Consider the following 16,196-nt stretch of genomic DNA (forward strand, 5'->3'; position numbering starts at 1 on the left):
GAAATACTATTGTGCCATAAAGACCAATGAAGATGAAGATGATTTCAAGGAAATTGGGAAAACTTGTATGAAGCAATTCAGAGTGAAGAGAACAAAGCTAAATATGTATATGTGTGTATGTGTATGTGTATGTATGTATATATATTATATTACATACAGAAATGTATTTTAAGTTAATACTGACAAAAAGCAACAATAGAACAAAGACAATGGGAAATGCTGGTCCTCAATTATTAAAGTTTAAGCATTTACCCCTTCTTTCTGTGATCAGTAAGCTAGAGAAAATGGAACAATATATTCTCCTTCACTGTTCACCCACATGCACATGTCCATCCATTAGTGGAAAATAACATTTAGCATGGTTAAAAACACACCATTTGGCAGTTTTACTTAACTCTTTTGGTGCAGTATATTTCATAGGAAGTTTGAGGATTTGGGTAGTTTTGTCACATAAAAATAAAATATGTTAAGAAAAATATTCAAAGAAAAGAAAACCAGGGGTTGGGTTCCAGCCTTGATTGCCAGCACAGTTACAAAGTCAGGTGTCTGCCAACAATTGGAGAAGAATGGTCAGAAAAAGGAAGGAAGGGTATGTGCAGAAGAAATACTCACTGGTTTGAGATCACAGTGAATGATTTTCTCTACATACAGCATTTGCAAACACTTTAGAACCGAGAGTGTAAAGCGTCGAATCACAGACAAGCTGAAACCCTGAAAACTATTATTCTTCAACAACTCATACAAATTGATCCTGGGGGAGAGAGGGAGAAAGACCAATTTAAATGAGGAAAGTACAGGGGGGAATCTATTGGATTTTTAAAATTTTAGTAATATCATTTGTTTTCATTTTACCTTAATTTCTAATTATATCCGATTATATCCCCAAAGAGTTATTTTTTGTGATTTTCTTTTTAAATGTAACAGAGTGGTCCTTTAAAAACCAGGATATAATCACAAAAAAGGGGGCAGACAAGGAGGTGGTAAAACAATTGTGAAGGAGATAGTTACGACAGCTAACTTCTTCATATGGTGCAAATTAATCCCTTGAAGATTAGATCACGGTACGGAGAGCCTATGTCAGATTGTACGTCATCTTGGGGAGAGGGAGAAAATTTAAAACTCAAAAGTTTATGGAAGTGAATGTTGAAAACTAAAAATAAATTAATTTTAAAAATAAAATAGTCTAGACACCTGTAAAAAAAATAAAAATTAAAAAAAAAAATCAGTTCACTAAGTCCAAGAGGGACAGTCACAGAGGAACTCAGCTCTTGATGGGACTAGAAGAAGAATGGAGATAAGAAAGGGGTGCTGTGGGAAGCTACATGGAGCTGAGAAAGTGGAAGACAAGTCAAAAGAGTTGCCACAAAGAAAGGGGCATGTTTCTTGGGCAGGCAATGTGTCAGAACTAAAGCTATGTTGCTCACAGGGCTCTCCCAATAAAGAACTCATAGATCTAACACTGAAGGGTTTAGCCAGAAGTGTTGTCTCTGACTGGAAGCTCAAGAAAATAAAGAGAATAAAATAGATATAAAGAGAGATGTTACAAGGAAATTAGAAGAACGTGGAACATATTACTTACCAGACATCGATAGGGGAACAATTTATGAATAAACAAGAGATAGAGAAAAGTTAGGTGTAACATGGATAATTTTGATTACATTAAACTAAAAAGGTTTCGTACAAATAAAACAAATGTAGCCAAGATCAGAAGGAAAGCAGAAAACTGGGGGGAAGAAATTCATAGACAGTTTATCAGATAAAGGTCTCATATCTAAAATGTATAAAGAACTGTGTTAAATCTATAAGAAATGAGTCATTCCTCAATTGATAAACGGTCAAAGGATATGAATAGTCAGTTTTCTGATGAAGAAATCAAGACAATTTACAGTCATATGACAAAAGGCTCTAAATCCTTATTGATTACAAAAATGCAAATTAAGACAACTTTATACCCACCAAACTGGCTAAAATGATTGAAGGGGAAAGCAAAAAATGTTAGAGGGGATGTGGAAAAATTGAGACACTTTGGAGAGAAATCTGGAATTATACCTGCTGATTTTGAAAGAGGAAAGTGTCACAATATAGATTCACTCTCTTCAATAACCCCCTCAGAGTTTTCCTAACTTTCTCTTTCTGAGCAACTTGAAAGCAGAGGGTCATAGATGCCAAGAGGTAGAGAGACCTCAGAAGTCATCTCAACTCACCACCACAATAGCCTGATTCCTATTTATAACATGAGCACTGGTCTCTAGACTCTGCTTGAGTATTTCCAGGTATTATATTATTTCCATCCAATTATTATTATATCACATATTATATTATTATTATATTTCTAGTTATTCTATTTCCACTGTTGGACAGCATAAAAAATTCTGCTTCATACTGAACTAAAATTGACTAGATAAAAGTTCAACAGAAGATTCTCTTCTCCCTGATCTTAGTATTTGCATGGTGACCAAACACCATTAGTACTCTAACAAAGATCTAAGAAAGGTACTAGGCCAAATAGAGTGATCAAGAAATCTAAGGAAAAATACAGTGGATCATCTATGCAGCCTGAGATCACAATTTGCTCCTTAGGCAAGTGACTAGGACAAAAACTGTGGAATGGGGTGGGTTAGAATCACAGATTCAGACCCCAGGAGCAGAACAGGTCTGTAGTGCTATCACTCTGATCACAGAGAGGGAATCAGTGCCTCAGACTAAGCCTTTGGGCCATAGTGCTGCACCTCTAACCCAGAGAGAGGAGTTCTGAACTGAATGCCTAGGTGAAGAAAAGGGCCACAGCACTGTCACTCTGACCTTTCAGAAAAGAACTCAGTTTCAGCAGCAGGACCTCAAAACTATCTCTCTGACCCAGAGAGGGGACTACAAATTCAGCCCCAGGAGCAGAATAGGACTACAGCACTGTTGCTTTGACTTGGGAGAGGATATCTCAGACTCAGCCTGGGGATCAGAACAGGGTCTCAACACTATCTCTCTAACCCAGAAAGGGGTGTCACAGACTCAAGTCCCAAGCCAAGAACAGGCATAAGCAAGTGGTGCTTGTGGCTCCGAATCTACAGAACCTTCATGCTATCTGATGGTGTCAGGGGCCAACAATTCTCTACTTGACCTCCACTCAAAAGCAAGTCTACAGTTGCATTATCAAGAACCAAATCAAGATCTGGAATCTGGAAATTGTAGGAAGGCTATCATCTTGCTATATGATTGCTATCACACCATGCCCTTGATCAGACCACTCAGAGTCTGGTAAAAGTGTGCAGTTCTCTGGCTTGAGCTGCCCTTGTGATCCTTGAAAAATATAGCACATAATCCCTGGAGGAAGACAGCAGGACACTAGAGAAGATAGACCAGGACCAAACAAGGTCATGGCAGTCCTACTAGAAGTGTGCAGATCCAGGTCCTAGCACAAAATTCCAATCCAGGAAGGCTGAAAGAATGAGTAGACAAAAAAAATAAATAAATAAAGAGCTATTATGCCAGGGACACCCAAGGCACAAACACAGAAAAGTATAATTCCAAAACTCCTACAAGCAAAGCCTCAAAGAAAGATATAGTTCACCACAAGATCAATTAGAATTTCCAATAAGAAATGAAGCAAGAGTTTTTTTAAATTAGAAATAGTTTAGAGAGTAATATTTTCAATGAAATGAGAGTGCTAGAGTAAATAACTGTAAAAGAAACCATAGCTATGGAGAAGAGACTTAAAAAGAAAATTAACAGCCTAATACCGGAGGTACAAAATCTTACCTAAGAAACAGACTCCCTGAAAATTAGAATGAACCATACAGAAGTTAATGACTCCATGAGACAACAAGAAATATTTAAAGTGAGTTAAAAGATTAAAAAAATAGAAGGAAAGTTAAGGAAGTTGTGTATCAAAAAAATTACCTTGAAAAGAGATCAAAGAGAGATAATTTAATATAACCCAGAGAGTCCAGAAGGCCTTATAGAGCTCTAACTTAAATCCCACCTACGAAAGGTTAAGCCCATCTTCAACTAAGAAAGAAGAAAACAGAAAAGACAATTTACCCCAAAAGTTCAAAGGTGATGCAGAGGTGATTCCGGAAGTAGAAAAAGTCTTTCATGTGTACCACATTGTATGTATTGTCTTTATCCTTCTTTCTCAGGACTTCTAGGATCTTCAGCTCCACAAGAGCTTGATGGTGAAATCTGAGGTATAGGGAAAAAGGAAGATGGGAAAAATGAGTTTTGAGTCATGTTAGAAAAGCAGGCTTCACAATATCTACCAAACCTAACCTAAAAGTGTTCCTCAGTCCCTTCCCACCAATCACAACTCTAATCCCTTGGGATGTGAGAAAGTGGTGGCAGCGTGCCCTTCAAAGTCCTTCACGAGAGTTCCTTTACCTGCTCTCAACCCCCAATCTGCTTCTTTCTCCCAGACAACTCCCTATGCATCTCAGGTAGCCCTGCCTGAATGACCCAACATCTGCTCATTTTCTTCCCAAATACATCTTCAACCTTATACCTAGAATGATTTTTTTTATTGCCAGCCTGCCAGCTTCTCTCTCTCTCCCCACTTTCAAAGAGTTCTTGAAATCCTATCTCCTTCTCATAGTCTTCCCAGTTTGAATGGAAGAGGGTCAATGGCATTTCTTTGCCCCTCACCTCACCTTAGAATGTGAGTTCTACCACTACTGGAAAGAACACTGGACTGAGAGTCAGGTGTAATGAGTTCTAACCCTGGCTCTATGGCGAACTTGTTGTATAACCTTGGACAAGTCATTTGCCCTTTCTGGGCCTTGATTTCCTTATCTGTAAAAAAGAAAAATGAGTGGTTAGACTAGATAATTCTAAGGTCCCTCTTAACTCTAACACACCATAATTCTAATTTCTCCAGTTTCTACTGTCATTATAATGACTTCCTTATGAAAAAAAAATCTAGTGGAACTTTTTTCAATTCTTATCCATTTTGGCCTCTCTAGAACATTTGACATTTTTGACACCTTTCTTCTTGAAACTTTCTGCCCTTTTAGCTTCCATGACAGTTCAGTCTCATTCTCTTTTCCTAATTACCCATTTATTATTTTTTGATTCTTCCTAACTAGATACTCATCTTCCTCTTGACTCTTAAATAAGTATGCTGATCCTTGAGAGACACTCTCTCTCTCTCTCTCTCTCTCTCTCTCTCTCTCTCTCTCTCTCTATATATATATATATATATATATATATATATATATATATATATACACATATATATATACACACACACACACACACACACACACACACACACACACACACACACACACATATATATATATGTACACACACACACACACACACACACACATGTGTCCCTAGTACTCCAAATGCAAATTTCCAACTGCATTTTAAACATCATCATCTGGAAATGCTACCAAGACATCACACTCACTGCATCTAAAATTCATCTCCTCATATTATCTCCTAAATTTATCCCTGCCCCTTCTGTTTCTGTTAATATGATCACTAGGCTAGGTCATCTAGGCTAGCAGAACCACAGGGTTTTTTACCCTCCACATCCAGTCAATTTTATCAAGTCAATTCTACCTCTAAAATTTCTTTCACTTCCATCCATCTTTTACTTTACATTCCACCTGTTACCATCCTGAATTCATACTTCCATCACCTCTTGCTTGCCATGTTTTAAACAGCTTCCTAACTCATCTCCCTGCCTACACTCTCTCCTCTTTCTAATCCATTCTTCATACTGATGCCCAGGAAAACTTTCCTAATATGCCATTCTGACCATGATTATTTCTTAAGATGCCATTCTAAGCTTGATTATCAAAAATCTCCCTACTGACATATAATCTCCCTATAGAATCCGGCATTCAAAAACTTTCATAATCTGAGTCCAACTATTATTTCCATCCTTCTTACACGATCCTCCTTTACATGTACTATACTATTCCAGACAAAATAGGCTACCATCTTCCTTCTGGTACAGTGGAAACAACTTTTGATCTAGAGTCATAGGGCCTGGGTCCAAATTCTAGCTTTACCATACGCTGCCTATGTAACTTCATACAAGTTATTGGGCTTTGTTTTCTTTTCTTTAAAATAAGGTTAGACCAGATGATCTCCAAGTTTTCTTTTGGCTCCCTATGATCCATCCCTACAATGGACATGCTACTCACCCACCCAATCTCCAATCTCCATTCTTGGAAGTCTTTTCCTTCAAAGAATATTTCAGGTGCCACCTCTTCCATGAAGCCTCTCCTAATTCTTTGGGTGAAAGTGATCTTTCCTGCTTCAGGTTTCTTATAGCACTTTGCCTGGATTTCTCCTTTACACTTAATCTCAATCTCCCTTGTTTCAAACTCAATTGTTTGTCATGTCTTTCTCACTAATTAGATTATAAATTCCTTGACAGTAGGTATTGAGTTATATCTTCAATACCTTGAAAATAACAGGCACTTAATAAATTGTTGTAGAAATCACATGAGAAGCATTTATATTATTTATAGGTTTAAGAATAAAAGTGTAATTCAATTTAATAAATACTTATTAAGTGCTACCATACTAAATATTGGGAAGATAAGACAAACTACGTGTATTGGTTTCGCATTCTGAATCTACTGTCTTGAGATCTCATACAAGTTAGTCTATATTCTAATATAAATTACTAAAAGAAAAGATCTGTGTGTACATGGTTCTTTTTGTAGAGTTTTTAGCACAGTGGGAAAAGGAAATGGGGGGAGGGAAAAAAAGGAAAACAGAATGAGATATAGGAACTAGGGAATGAGTCAGAGGGAGAAAAACAAGACAGAAAGAGAACTAGATAATGCCCCATTGAAACAAGGGGAGAAAAAATTTAAAAGAATTGTAAAGAGAGTAGAGAAATGAGAGAAGGCTAGAGATGGGGAAGAAGAAAGAAAAAAAGAAGGGAAGAAAGGAAAGGGTCAGGAAGAGAGTAATAAAAATGAATAATATAGAGTAATAACATTAATAATAAAGAGTAATAAAAAATAACCTCCAAGTCACATCACTGACAAGATGGAGGACTAGGTATTTTCTCTAGTACCCACTAACTCTCAGAAAAAAAAATACCCTCCAGAAAGGATATGCCAAAGGTGGAGCAACTACAGCTAGTTCCAATGGACAAGAAAGCAAGAAGTTCAACAAAGTTAGCAGTCTTATGAATTAACAGTGGGAAATGCTGATTCTTAACTCATTAATTTAATTCCTCCATGTCCTCCTCCACCAACCTCCATATTTTAACAGGGCATAAAAACTGACCCATAGTTTTGTGCTTTAGCACTTACTCAGACTTCCCTCTAGCTGCAACCCCTACCAAGAATCCCATCCCTACTCTTCCCCCAGGATCCTGTAGCAACAGACATCAGAACTTAACTTTGTTCAACCACCAGGCGAGTACAGAGGTTGGAGAGAAGGGGAAAGAATAAGAGAAGGGGAGTATGCTTTTTTCCTCTCCAGTGATCCCTAGCAAAAACTCTACCTCGAACACCCACTCAAAAAAGCAACAGACATTGTGCAAAAAGCAATAGACGTTGACTTAGCACAGAGAACTAACTAAAAGATGAAAAAAGAAGAGAAGCAAAAAGCAATAACAGTAAAAAAAAATTATCTTAATATAAGCAAAACACACTGTTTTCAAACACAAGATATGATCACAGACCTAGAAAGATCACAGACCTAGAAAAACATGACAAGTCAAAAAACCTGAACATCATGATACATGATAATGAAATAATGATGAATAAATGAAATAATACAAATAAACTGCCCCAAACTTCTGAATATAGAAAATAAAACAACAGTTATAAGGATCCACATATTGCCTCCAGAAAAAAAGCCCAATATATTCCTAATTCCAAAATACACAGAGGCTAGAGGTAAGAATTTCAATTACAAAAAAAAAAATCTGTAAGTGACGGGGAGGAAGAACTTCAAATATAAAGGAAAGAAAATGAGAATAACACAAAACTATTCTTCACCAACTAAAATCCATAGAATAGAATGGAATATTATAGTCCCAAAAGCAAAGGAGTTCAAGATACAACCTAAAATGATATACTCTGCAAAACTGAATCTAATCACCAATTTTTAAAAATGGACATTCAATAAAAGAAAATCATTTTAAGCATTCCTTTGAGAGAGAGACAAAGTGTAAAATGAAGGAAAGGAGAAAGCAGGGTGGTAGAAGGAGGAAGAGGAGAACTTAGGAGAGAGTGCAAGGGGACTGGTGGATAAAAGAAAGAAAAAGGAAAAGGACAGAGAAGAAAAAAGAAAAAAGAGGGAAGGAGAGAAAAGGAAGAAGATAATCAAGAGAGGTGCCCCAAACGAGAAGGTCATGTCTCTGTGGTTAGGACGGTCTAGAGGGCAGTACCTCTTCTTGTTCCTGATGATTTTCAGTGCCACCAACTCATTCTTTTTATGATCCAAACACTTGGCCACCTGTCCAAAGGATCCTTTGCCAATCATCTCCAGGACTTCGTAGCGATAGGCAATGTGATCATGCAGGACCTGTTGAAGCCATACCATGGTTAAGGGTAAAGGATCAAGAGTGACAAGCTTCCCCAGAGAAAGTCTCACTCAGCCCGCTGTTCTGTGGAACTGGTAAGTAAAACACTAAGCTCTGCTGTGAGCACCTATCATATTATTCTTCTCCAGGACCAGAGAGGCACCCAAAGAGATCATCCTGCTTCTTAGGTTAATGAGCAAAGCTAAGCAGCCTTGTTACCTCGACTTCACTAGTGGCAGAAAAAGTGGGACTACTCCACAAAGGACACAAGGTGATATCTAGGCTCCTGAACAGTTTCTTGGTGTTGATTACTACTGCTATCTCTTTATAAAAGCCTAAAAGGTATGGATTCTCCCACAGGCTACAAGGTAAATTTTCTATCCTAACATGGAATTATCAAGTTCTGAGTATGCAGAGGCCAGGAAAAATCCTGCTGTTCTGACTATCAGAGGTTTGTGCTCTAGTCCTGGTTCTGCCACTAACAACAGCCTGTGTGAATCATTTTATTTCTCTGGGTCTGATTTTCTTTACCTGTAAAATGAATGGCTAGATTAGAGGATATCCCTTCTAGAACCAGAATTCTATGCTACAATGTTGTCAAGAGGACCAGGTAGTCTACTGTGGAAAAAACTGGAGGAGCAATGAGGAGGTAGGGGTAGAAATAATAGCTACTGGCATGGGAGAAGTCTTGACTCTTTCTAATGCTTCTCCACCAATTAGACATGCTTATGTTTTGCCTCATCTTTACCTCAAGAATCTCCCTCCTCATCTCTGCCTTGATCAGATTTGATCTGAAAATGGAATTGGACAAAGAGACATGGACCACTGTCATACATCAGGTCAGAGGGATCTTCCAAGATACAGAGACAAACATTTTATTTGGTATAAACTCAACCAGTGGCCAGTGTTTGGTCAAAACCACTGTGGGGTGTGGAATATAAAATCATCAGATCTGTATTCAGTAAAGTAAGTCACTTGACTTAACCTACTCTGGGCTTGTTTCTTCGTCTGTAAAAATGAGGATCAGAGGATTCCTAAGGCCTCTCCCAGCTCTAATATTTTATGATTCCATGATCCCTTCTCCTATGAATGTGATTGTGTTTAAAAGGTTTGTGGAATGCTTGCATACGAGTGTTATAGGTCCTTGTACATTTAAGGAAATATGTCTAGGAGTATACATGTAATATTGTATGCATGTAGGCTTGTATGAATGAAGGAACTATCTAATTATTTATGTTCCCATGTGTTGGAAGATGTGTAGTGTAGAGATGTATATGTGTAAGAAGATATACATTTGATGCATTTGAGTACATATTATACATGTCTTGACATGGGGATATACACAGAGATATGCAATTATGAGTACCTTAGGGAGCTGTTGCTATCTCCTCAAAAGTAAAGATCTGAAAAAGGGTCAGTTACCAAAGAAAATATCAGCATGGCACCCCAGCTAATCCACAATGAAATACTGATCTTGGATCCATAGTTCCTCTTGGAACTAAGGACATGTCCCCAGTGAAGAAGGCATAACCATCATTAGTCTGGTTGCTTAAGCAAGAAAACATAGGCCTGGATGAGACACGAATGATAAAGCAGTGATTCTTAACCTGGAGTCCATAAATTGTTTCTTATCTATCTATGTACTTGCATAGATATATGTTTATATGTGGGTATATCTATTTATATTCGTGTGTCTATATAAACAAGCTTAAAATGTAATAAATAATATTTATATATTGTATATGTCATATAATGTATATAACACATACTATGACATAATATATGATTATATTATATCATATAATGGATATGTATATTTAAATTTAATTAACAATATTATATATAAACAAGCATCAATGTATCAACATTCAGGGTGTCTTAAAAGTCTTGAGAGAGCTTTAAAAGCTTAAATGCACAAAGACTTTTGGGACACTCTGTATATTTATAATTATATTACAATATAATTAGTTTCTTTTGTAATCTGGCATATTTTTATATTTTACTTTATGCACTTAAAAACATTTTTGAGAAAGAGTCTATAGGTTTCACCAAAATACCAAAGGGGCTCATAGTACATTCAAAATTTTTAAGAACTCCTGGTCGAGAGGGAAGGTGTTTTGTCCGGGGCATTTAGAAATCTTGGCAAAGCTTGGATCGGGATTGTGGATCCCTAAAGCTATAACATAATATTTCCTTTCATGCTTCTCTTGTGTACTTATTCGTGTGTATTTTAATCCATTAAATGTTCTGAGTGCCTCATCAGATCTTAGAAGTAACTTTAGGGTTTCAAAGGACATACTAGGTTCTCAGTACCACTGACAGATTACAGAAAGGCTTCTAGTATTGGCCTATTGCCAAGTTGAATGTCTGTCATCTGAGGACCAACTTTGGTTAAGTTCCTAGAGCCTTGTCATCAGGTTGTTTCCAAGGTGATAAATTTTATAGCCACAGCAATTCTCAAAGACCAGCTGCCAAGCCACGTCCATGTCAGTGGACAGAGTAGCCAAACCATCAAAAAAGATAGATCTTTGAATTATAGTAATTTGTGTCTTATCCTGCTACCAGACTCAAAACTCTAAAAGAGCAAGGAATATGTCTTTGCTAAATCTTTTATCTCCCTCAGTACCTAGCGCAATGGTCTGCATACCACACACCACAGATAAATATTGGTTGAATTGTGTTGATTTTTTTGAATGGATTTACTGTGTTTCACAAGAATTTGACCCATATTTCTGGAAGAACTTCAGTGCTGTTACCCCAAATACTCAGCTACAAGAAATAAAATGCATTCAGCATAATAATTTACATATTCACCTTTATATAGGAGCCGTGTTCATCATCAAAGCTTGTCTTGCTGTGTTTTTCAGGAAGCACCTCTAACTTCTGGGCCTCAAGCCCTAGAAACCAGAGCTCTGTATAACCCAGAACTTCATTTCGCTCATACACAGACAGTTGGTTCTTAAAATATTTTAGGGCTTCTATGTAAGAAACAAGGACAAGAATTAACTTTGTGGTTGACTCCAAGGAATGTTCCCACCAAAGTAACCATCAAGTGAGTCCTGGTTAAAGTAGAATAAATTCTTAATATGCTCCAAATATATCACAAAACCCCCAAGGCAAATCCTGCTTTTGAAAATTCTTCCTGCCTCATTATCATCTCATATGTAGCTCTCAATATCATCTCATATTCAGCTTAAGAATTTTGTTCATATGAATCATGATCTTCTACCATTTTATTCATACCTATGTGGTAACAATCTCCTTACTGTTTTATTTCTTCCATTATACTCTTTCCATTTCATCCTATATACCAACATCGCAGAGTCATAGAACCAGGTAGTCAGAAGATCACTTACGAGCTAGGTCACTTAATAACAAATATAATAGTAAATGAGGCAGCATATTTTAATGGAAAGTGTTAGATTTGGAGTCAGTGAACTTGATTTTAAAAATCTGCCATTTAACAATAAAAATAATTAATAATAATAATAATGATAGCTAGCACTTACATATTACTTTAAGGTACTACTTTACATTCCCTACCTGAAATGGAAAGCTGGGACCTAGTAAGCATGATGCAAAGTGGAGAAAGTAACTGTCCAGATTTACTAGACTAGGTCTTAGAAGTATAGTTTCATTTACTTACTTGGAACTGAGAGTCATTCACGCTCACATATAATTTTGTTTTTTTTAATTTTGGACTAGATTTGTGATTTCATCAGTATAGGGAAGTCCTGAGGGAGAAAAAATTCTCTCTAGCAGTGCAGATCAGAAGATGCTCAGCAAGTTAGTTTTAGAAAATTACCAGAGAGTAATTAGATGTTAAAATGACTTGTCTGGGGGTCATAAAAGTAGTATATGTCAGCAGGATTTGAACCCATCTCTCTCTGACTTGTAATTACATGTAATAATAGCTTAAATTTATACAATGTCTTATTATAATAAAGAGTTGTTTGTTATTTATCTTTTTGACCCTTACAACCATCTGATAAGATGGGCAGTAGAGAAGGGACTTGCGATTTCATTAGTATTGGGAATTACGGAAGAGGAAATTCCCTCTACCAACGCAGATCAGAACACATTCATCAATATATAGTCTTAGAGACATTACCTGGGGGTTAAATAATTAAGATTATAATAATTAGCATTTATATGATGCTTTAAAGTATCCAAAGTACTTTATGCAGTAGGTGTAATTATTATCCTCATTTTACAGATGAGGAAACTGAGGCCTAAAAAAAAACAAACCATAAGTGACTTAAGTGCCCATGGACACATAGGTAGTCAATGTCTGAGAGAAGATTTTTTGAAGTCTGGTCATCCTAAGCCCAAGTCCAACACTCTAACCATTGTGCCACCTACATGAGAGTCACATATATTGCTAGTATATGTAGCTATGTATGTATAGTGTTGTATATCAGGACGTGAATCCAGGTCTTCCTCTCTCATGTAATAATAGCTTACATTTACACAATGTCTTATGGTAATAAAGAGCTCCATGTTCTTTATCTCATTTCATCCTTACAACCACCCTATAAAACTAGGAATAAAGAATAAACTTGTGATTCTGTGGTTCAAGAAATTCATGGAAACAAGACTACCTTCATGCAAGGTATACCAGCTGGGAAGACAAACCAGGTATTTGTCCAGCAATCTATAAACAGTGACCTGAGTTCAAATTTTCAGGTCCTAACCACACATATTATAAATAGCAATACCACATATTTATATAGCAATTTACATTTTCTTCATAACCCTATAAATCAGACAGTACAGAGAGAAAACTGAGGATCAGAGAAGGTAAGCAGATTGCCCACAATAACACAGCTGATAAGTAGAGGAGACAAGTCATATGACTACAAATCCAGTGATGTTTTTTCTCCCCATTGTAACATATATACCTTCAAAGGGTACCTAAAAAACAAAGAGATCCCTACTGGAAAAAGAGAATGCCCCACAAAATACTGGAGCCACTTGTGACACTGAGTATTGGTGCCTACAAGTGATAAACTGACATTAAGAGGGAGGGAAGTGTCAGGTAGTAGAAATGACTCCTAGAAACACAGCTTGACATGGTGACAGTTGACCAAGTCCCACTCAAGGCTTAACCACTGATGGATTCCTTGTTGGCCATCCCAAATATAATGCTTCTTAAAACTTTACCCTTCCTTTCCTTCCCACCCCCACACCACACACACACACACACACACACACACACACACACACACACACACAAAACCTCCTGAGAGGCTCTACCTGATGCTGTCAGAGGCAACTTGTGGGGTGTCATGCCGTCCTCGGACTTGAAGGTTTGACTTTGGATGCTGAGGCTGGATGAAGTCTTGAGCTCAGAGGGTGGCATCTGGCTATAGCATTGGTTATTCTGGTCAGAGAGACAAGAGCTGCTTTAAAGGATCACCCAGTCTTCCCCTCAGGGCCCACGTCTAGACAGACTCCCCTCCTTATATTCAACCAACATTCATGTTACCTAGAATCCTTTCCTTTCTCTTTTCTGGCCTTGGACTAATTTTACTGTTCACTGCCTTTTAACAAAAATGATTGATAAAGGAGAAAAATACATTTAACTTTTATTAATATTATTGTGGATGACTTGGAGTAAAATTTTAACCCCAGGGAAATTTTAGCTTGTCAACAAGTAGAATGAATATAGATCAGCTCTCCTCCTCCCTCTCAGGGGAAAGCCAGCTAAATATTATATGAAAGGCAATATGATGGAGTGAAAAAATGCCAAACTGAAGGACAGAAAACATATTTGAGCCTACCACCTGCTACTTAACTATCCATGTGACCTTAGGCAAATCACTTATGTTTTTCAGGCCTTGCTTTCTTTACATGAAAAAAAAAATCTTTAAGATTGAACTAGATGGTTTCTAAATGTCTAAGGATGGTTTCCCTTCCAGCTCCAAATTCTGCAATAATCAAAATATCATTAAGGAAAATATACTACCTAAAAAAATGTATCTACTGATAGCACCAGGGCATGCACTTAAGGTATTTTGTGTATTTGACTATTTAAAGCCATCAGTAGCCCTCAACAATGTGTTTACTTTTTCTTTAGTTAGAGTACACAAAAAGTTCAAAACAAAGGCATTTAACAGTATTATGTATTGGGGGGGAAAGGCCCAATAAAAACATTCCCTGATGAATCTAGGGCACATTCTCCCATTAATACCCATACCATCAGTGGGATGAGTAGGTTCTGCATAGGGCACTGCCCCATCAAGGCTTAGGGGAATCTCTAGGAGTTATGCTCCTATATTCTCTCCTGCCCCCACAAAAAGGGTGATTAGGGGATCCTATAGGAGTTGGTGTTCCCCATTATCAGGAATCCATTAAGAAGAATAAATTATTATATAACCCCTCCAAAGCTATCTTCCTGTCCTTCTGGCTGCCCAGATCAAGAGTGAACCTGTTAGAGACCAGAGTTCAAAAACTGCACTGGCTCCTGTGTTACAGACACACAAAGAACAAGTATAGTCAAATACAGAGGGTATTTCATGTCTTCAAAGCTGTAAGACCATTCACATTTTCTGGTGATGTTATTATAGGTCTGTTCTCCCCAGGTGTGGCATCCTTGCCGGACACATGGCTACTTTAGTCCCTCTAAACACTGCTGGACAAATAGTCTCAGCCTAATAAACAGACCAATAGAAACAAAAAAAATAGTTCCACTGGTCTCTTGGAAGAGAGTATTGTTTCCTACAACCAGCTTCTGGACCTAATTCTTCAGAGACACTGCTCAACTCACCTCTAGGAAAAGCCCACAGCTCACTGATGCCTTACCCAGCTAACAAAAGCTAGACAAATTCTTCCAAGCCTAAGCAGAAATCTATTCCTTTAGGCCCTTGTCTGGGTGGAGAACCTAGGCCTGGAAAGAAAATTATATAGCTAAGGGATAGACACTCCCAGAAGGAAAGCTAAGGTAAAGAAGAAAAATAATTCTTCCCCACTCTCCTATTCCATACCCCTGTCTTTGCCATGCAAATCTATTAGCAGCAAGCCTCACCAACATATTTCTAGGTTTACGATGAATCATGGAGCTTTAAGGCTGGAAAGCATCTCACAGATCATCAATCCCAATCTTCTCATTTTATAGATGAGGAAATGAAGACCCAATGAGAGGAAGTAATTTCTTCCAAGCTCAAACAGCTTATTTTTGGCAAAGCTAGGCCAAAACCCAGGCCCCCTAACTCCCAGTCCAGTGACACCTATTCCCATAGTGACTGTACCATCCTAGACTTCCATAACTTACTCTCCATAACAAAGCACTCTTTCCCCTGACATGGATTTGTTGTTCAGGATTCATTGTCTTCTTATATATTGATGTACTATAGTCATTTGGTCATATGTTTATCAGTAATTTATCCACATCAAGTCCTAGAGGTTATGACCCCATAAATAAATATTTAATGAATACACTGATAAGGATGAGAACTTTTGACTGAACTATTACAACAGACTTTTAATTAGATGCCTGATTTCAGGATTCTCCCTCTTCAACCCACCAACCACAAAACTGCCAAAATAATCTTCCTAAAACACAAGTCTAAAACACTTCCTAAAACACATCACCACTCCCCTGCTTAGAAACCTTTAGTGGCTCCCTATTACCTTTCATGGGCAGCGAAGTGGCACCATAGCACACAGAGCACCAGGCCTGGAGTCAGAAAGACTCATCTTC

General features: G+C 37.5%; 1 protein-coding gene across 4 annotated transcripts in view; it reads right to left on the reverse strand.

Annotated features, from left to right (window-relative positions):
- DYRK4 (dual specificity tyrosine phosphorylation regulated kinase 4) overlaps nucleotides 1-16,196 on the reverse strand; it is a 72,540-nt gene that overhangs the window by 22,961 nt on the left and 33,383 nt on the right. For all 4 annotated transcript variants that reach the window (XM_078155883.1, XM_078155884.1, XM_021001441.2 and 1 more), the window contains 5 exons: nucleotides 13,751-13,877; nucleotides 11,309-11,472; nucleotides 8,360-8,496; nucleotides 4,036-4,176; nucleotides 613-751 (listed from right to left, as the gene is read on the reverse strand). In XM_078155883.1, coding sequence (XP_078012009.1) covers nucleotides 613-751; nucleotides 4,036-4,176; nucleotides 8,360-8,496; nucleotides 11,309-11,472; nucleotides 13,751-13,877 — 708 coding nt within the window. The remainder of the gene's footprint in view (nucleotides 1-612; nucleotides 752-4,035; nucleotides 4,177-8,359; nucleotides 8,497-11,308; nucleotides 11,473-13,750; nucleotides 13,878-16,196) is intronic.

The sequence above is a fragment of the Phascolarctos cinereus genome, unplaced genomic scaffold (genome assembly GCF_003287225.1).
Source record: "Phascolarctos cinereus isolate Bilbo 61053 unplaced genomic scaffold, phaCin_HiC Scaffold_1;HRSCAF=81, whole genome shotgun sequence".
In the NCBI taxonomy this organism is placed as follows: Eukaryota; Metazoa; Chordata; class Mammalia; order Diprotodontia; family Phascolarctidae; genus Phascolarctos; species Phascolarctos cinereus.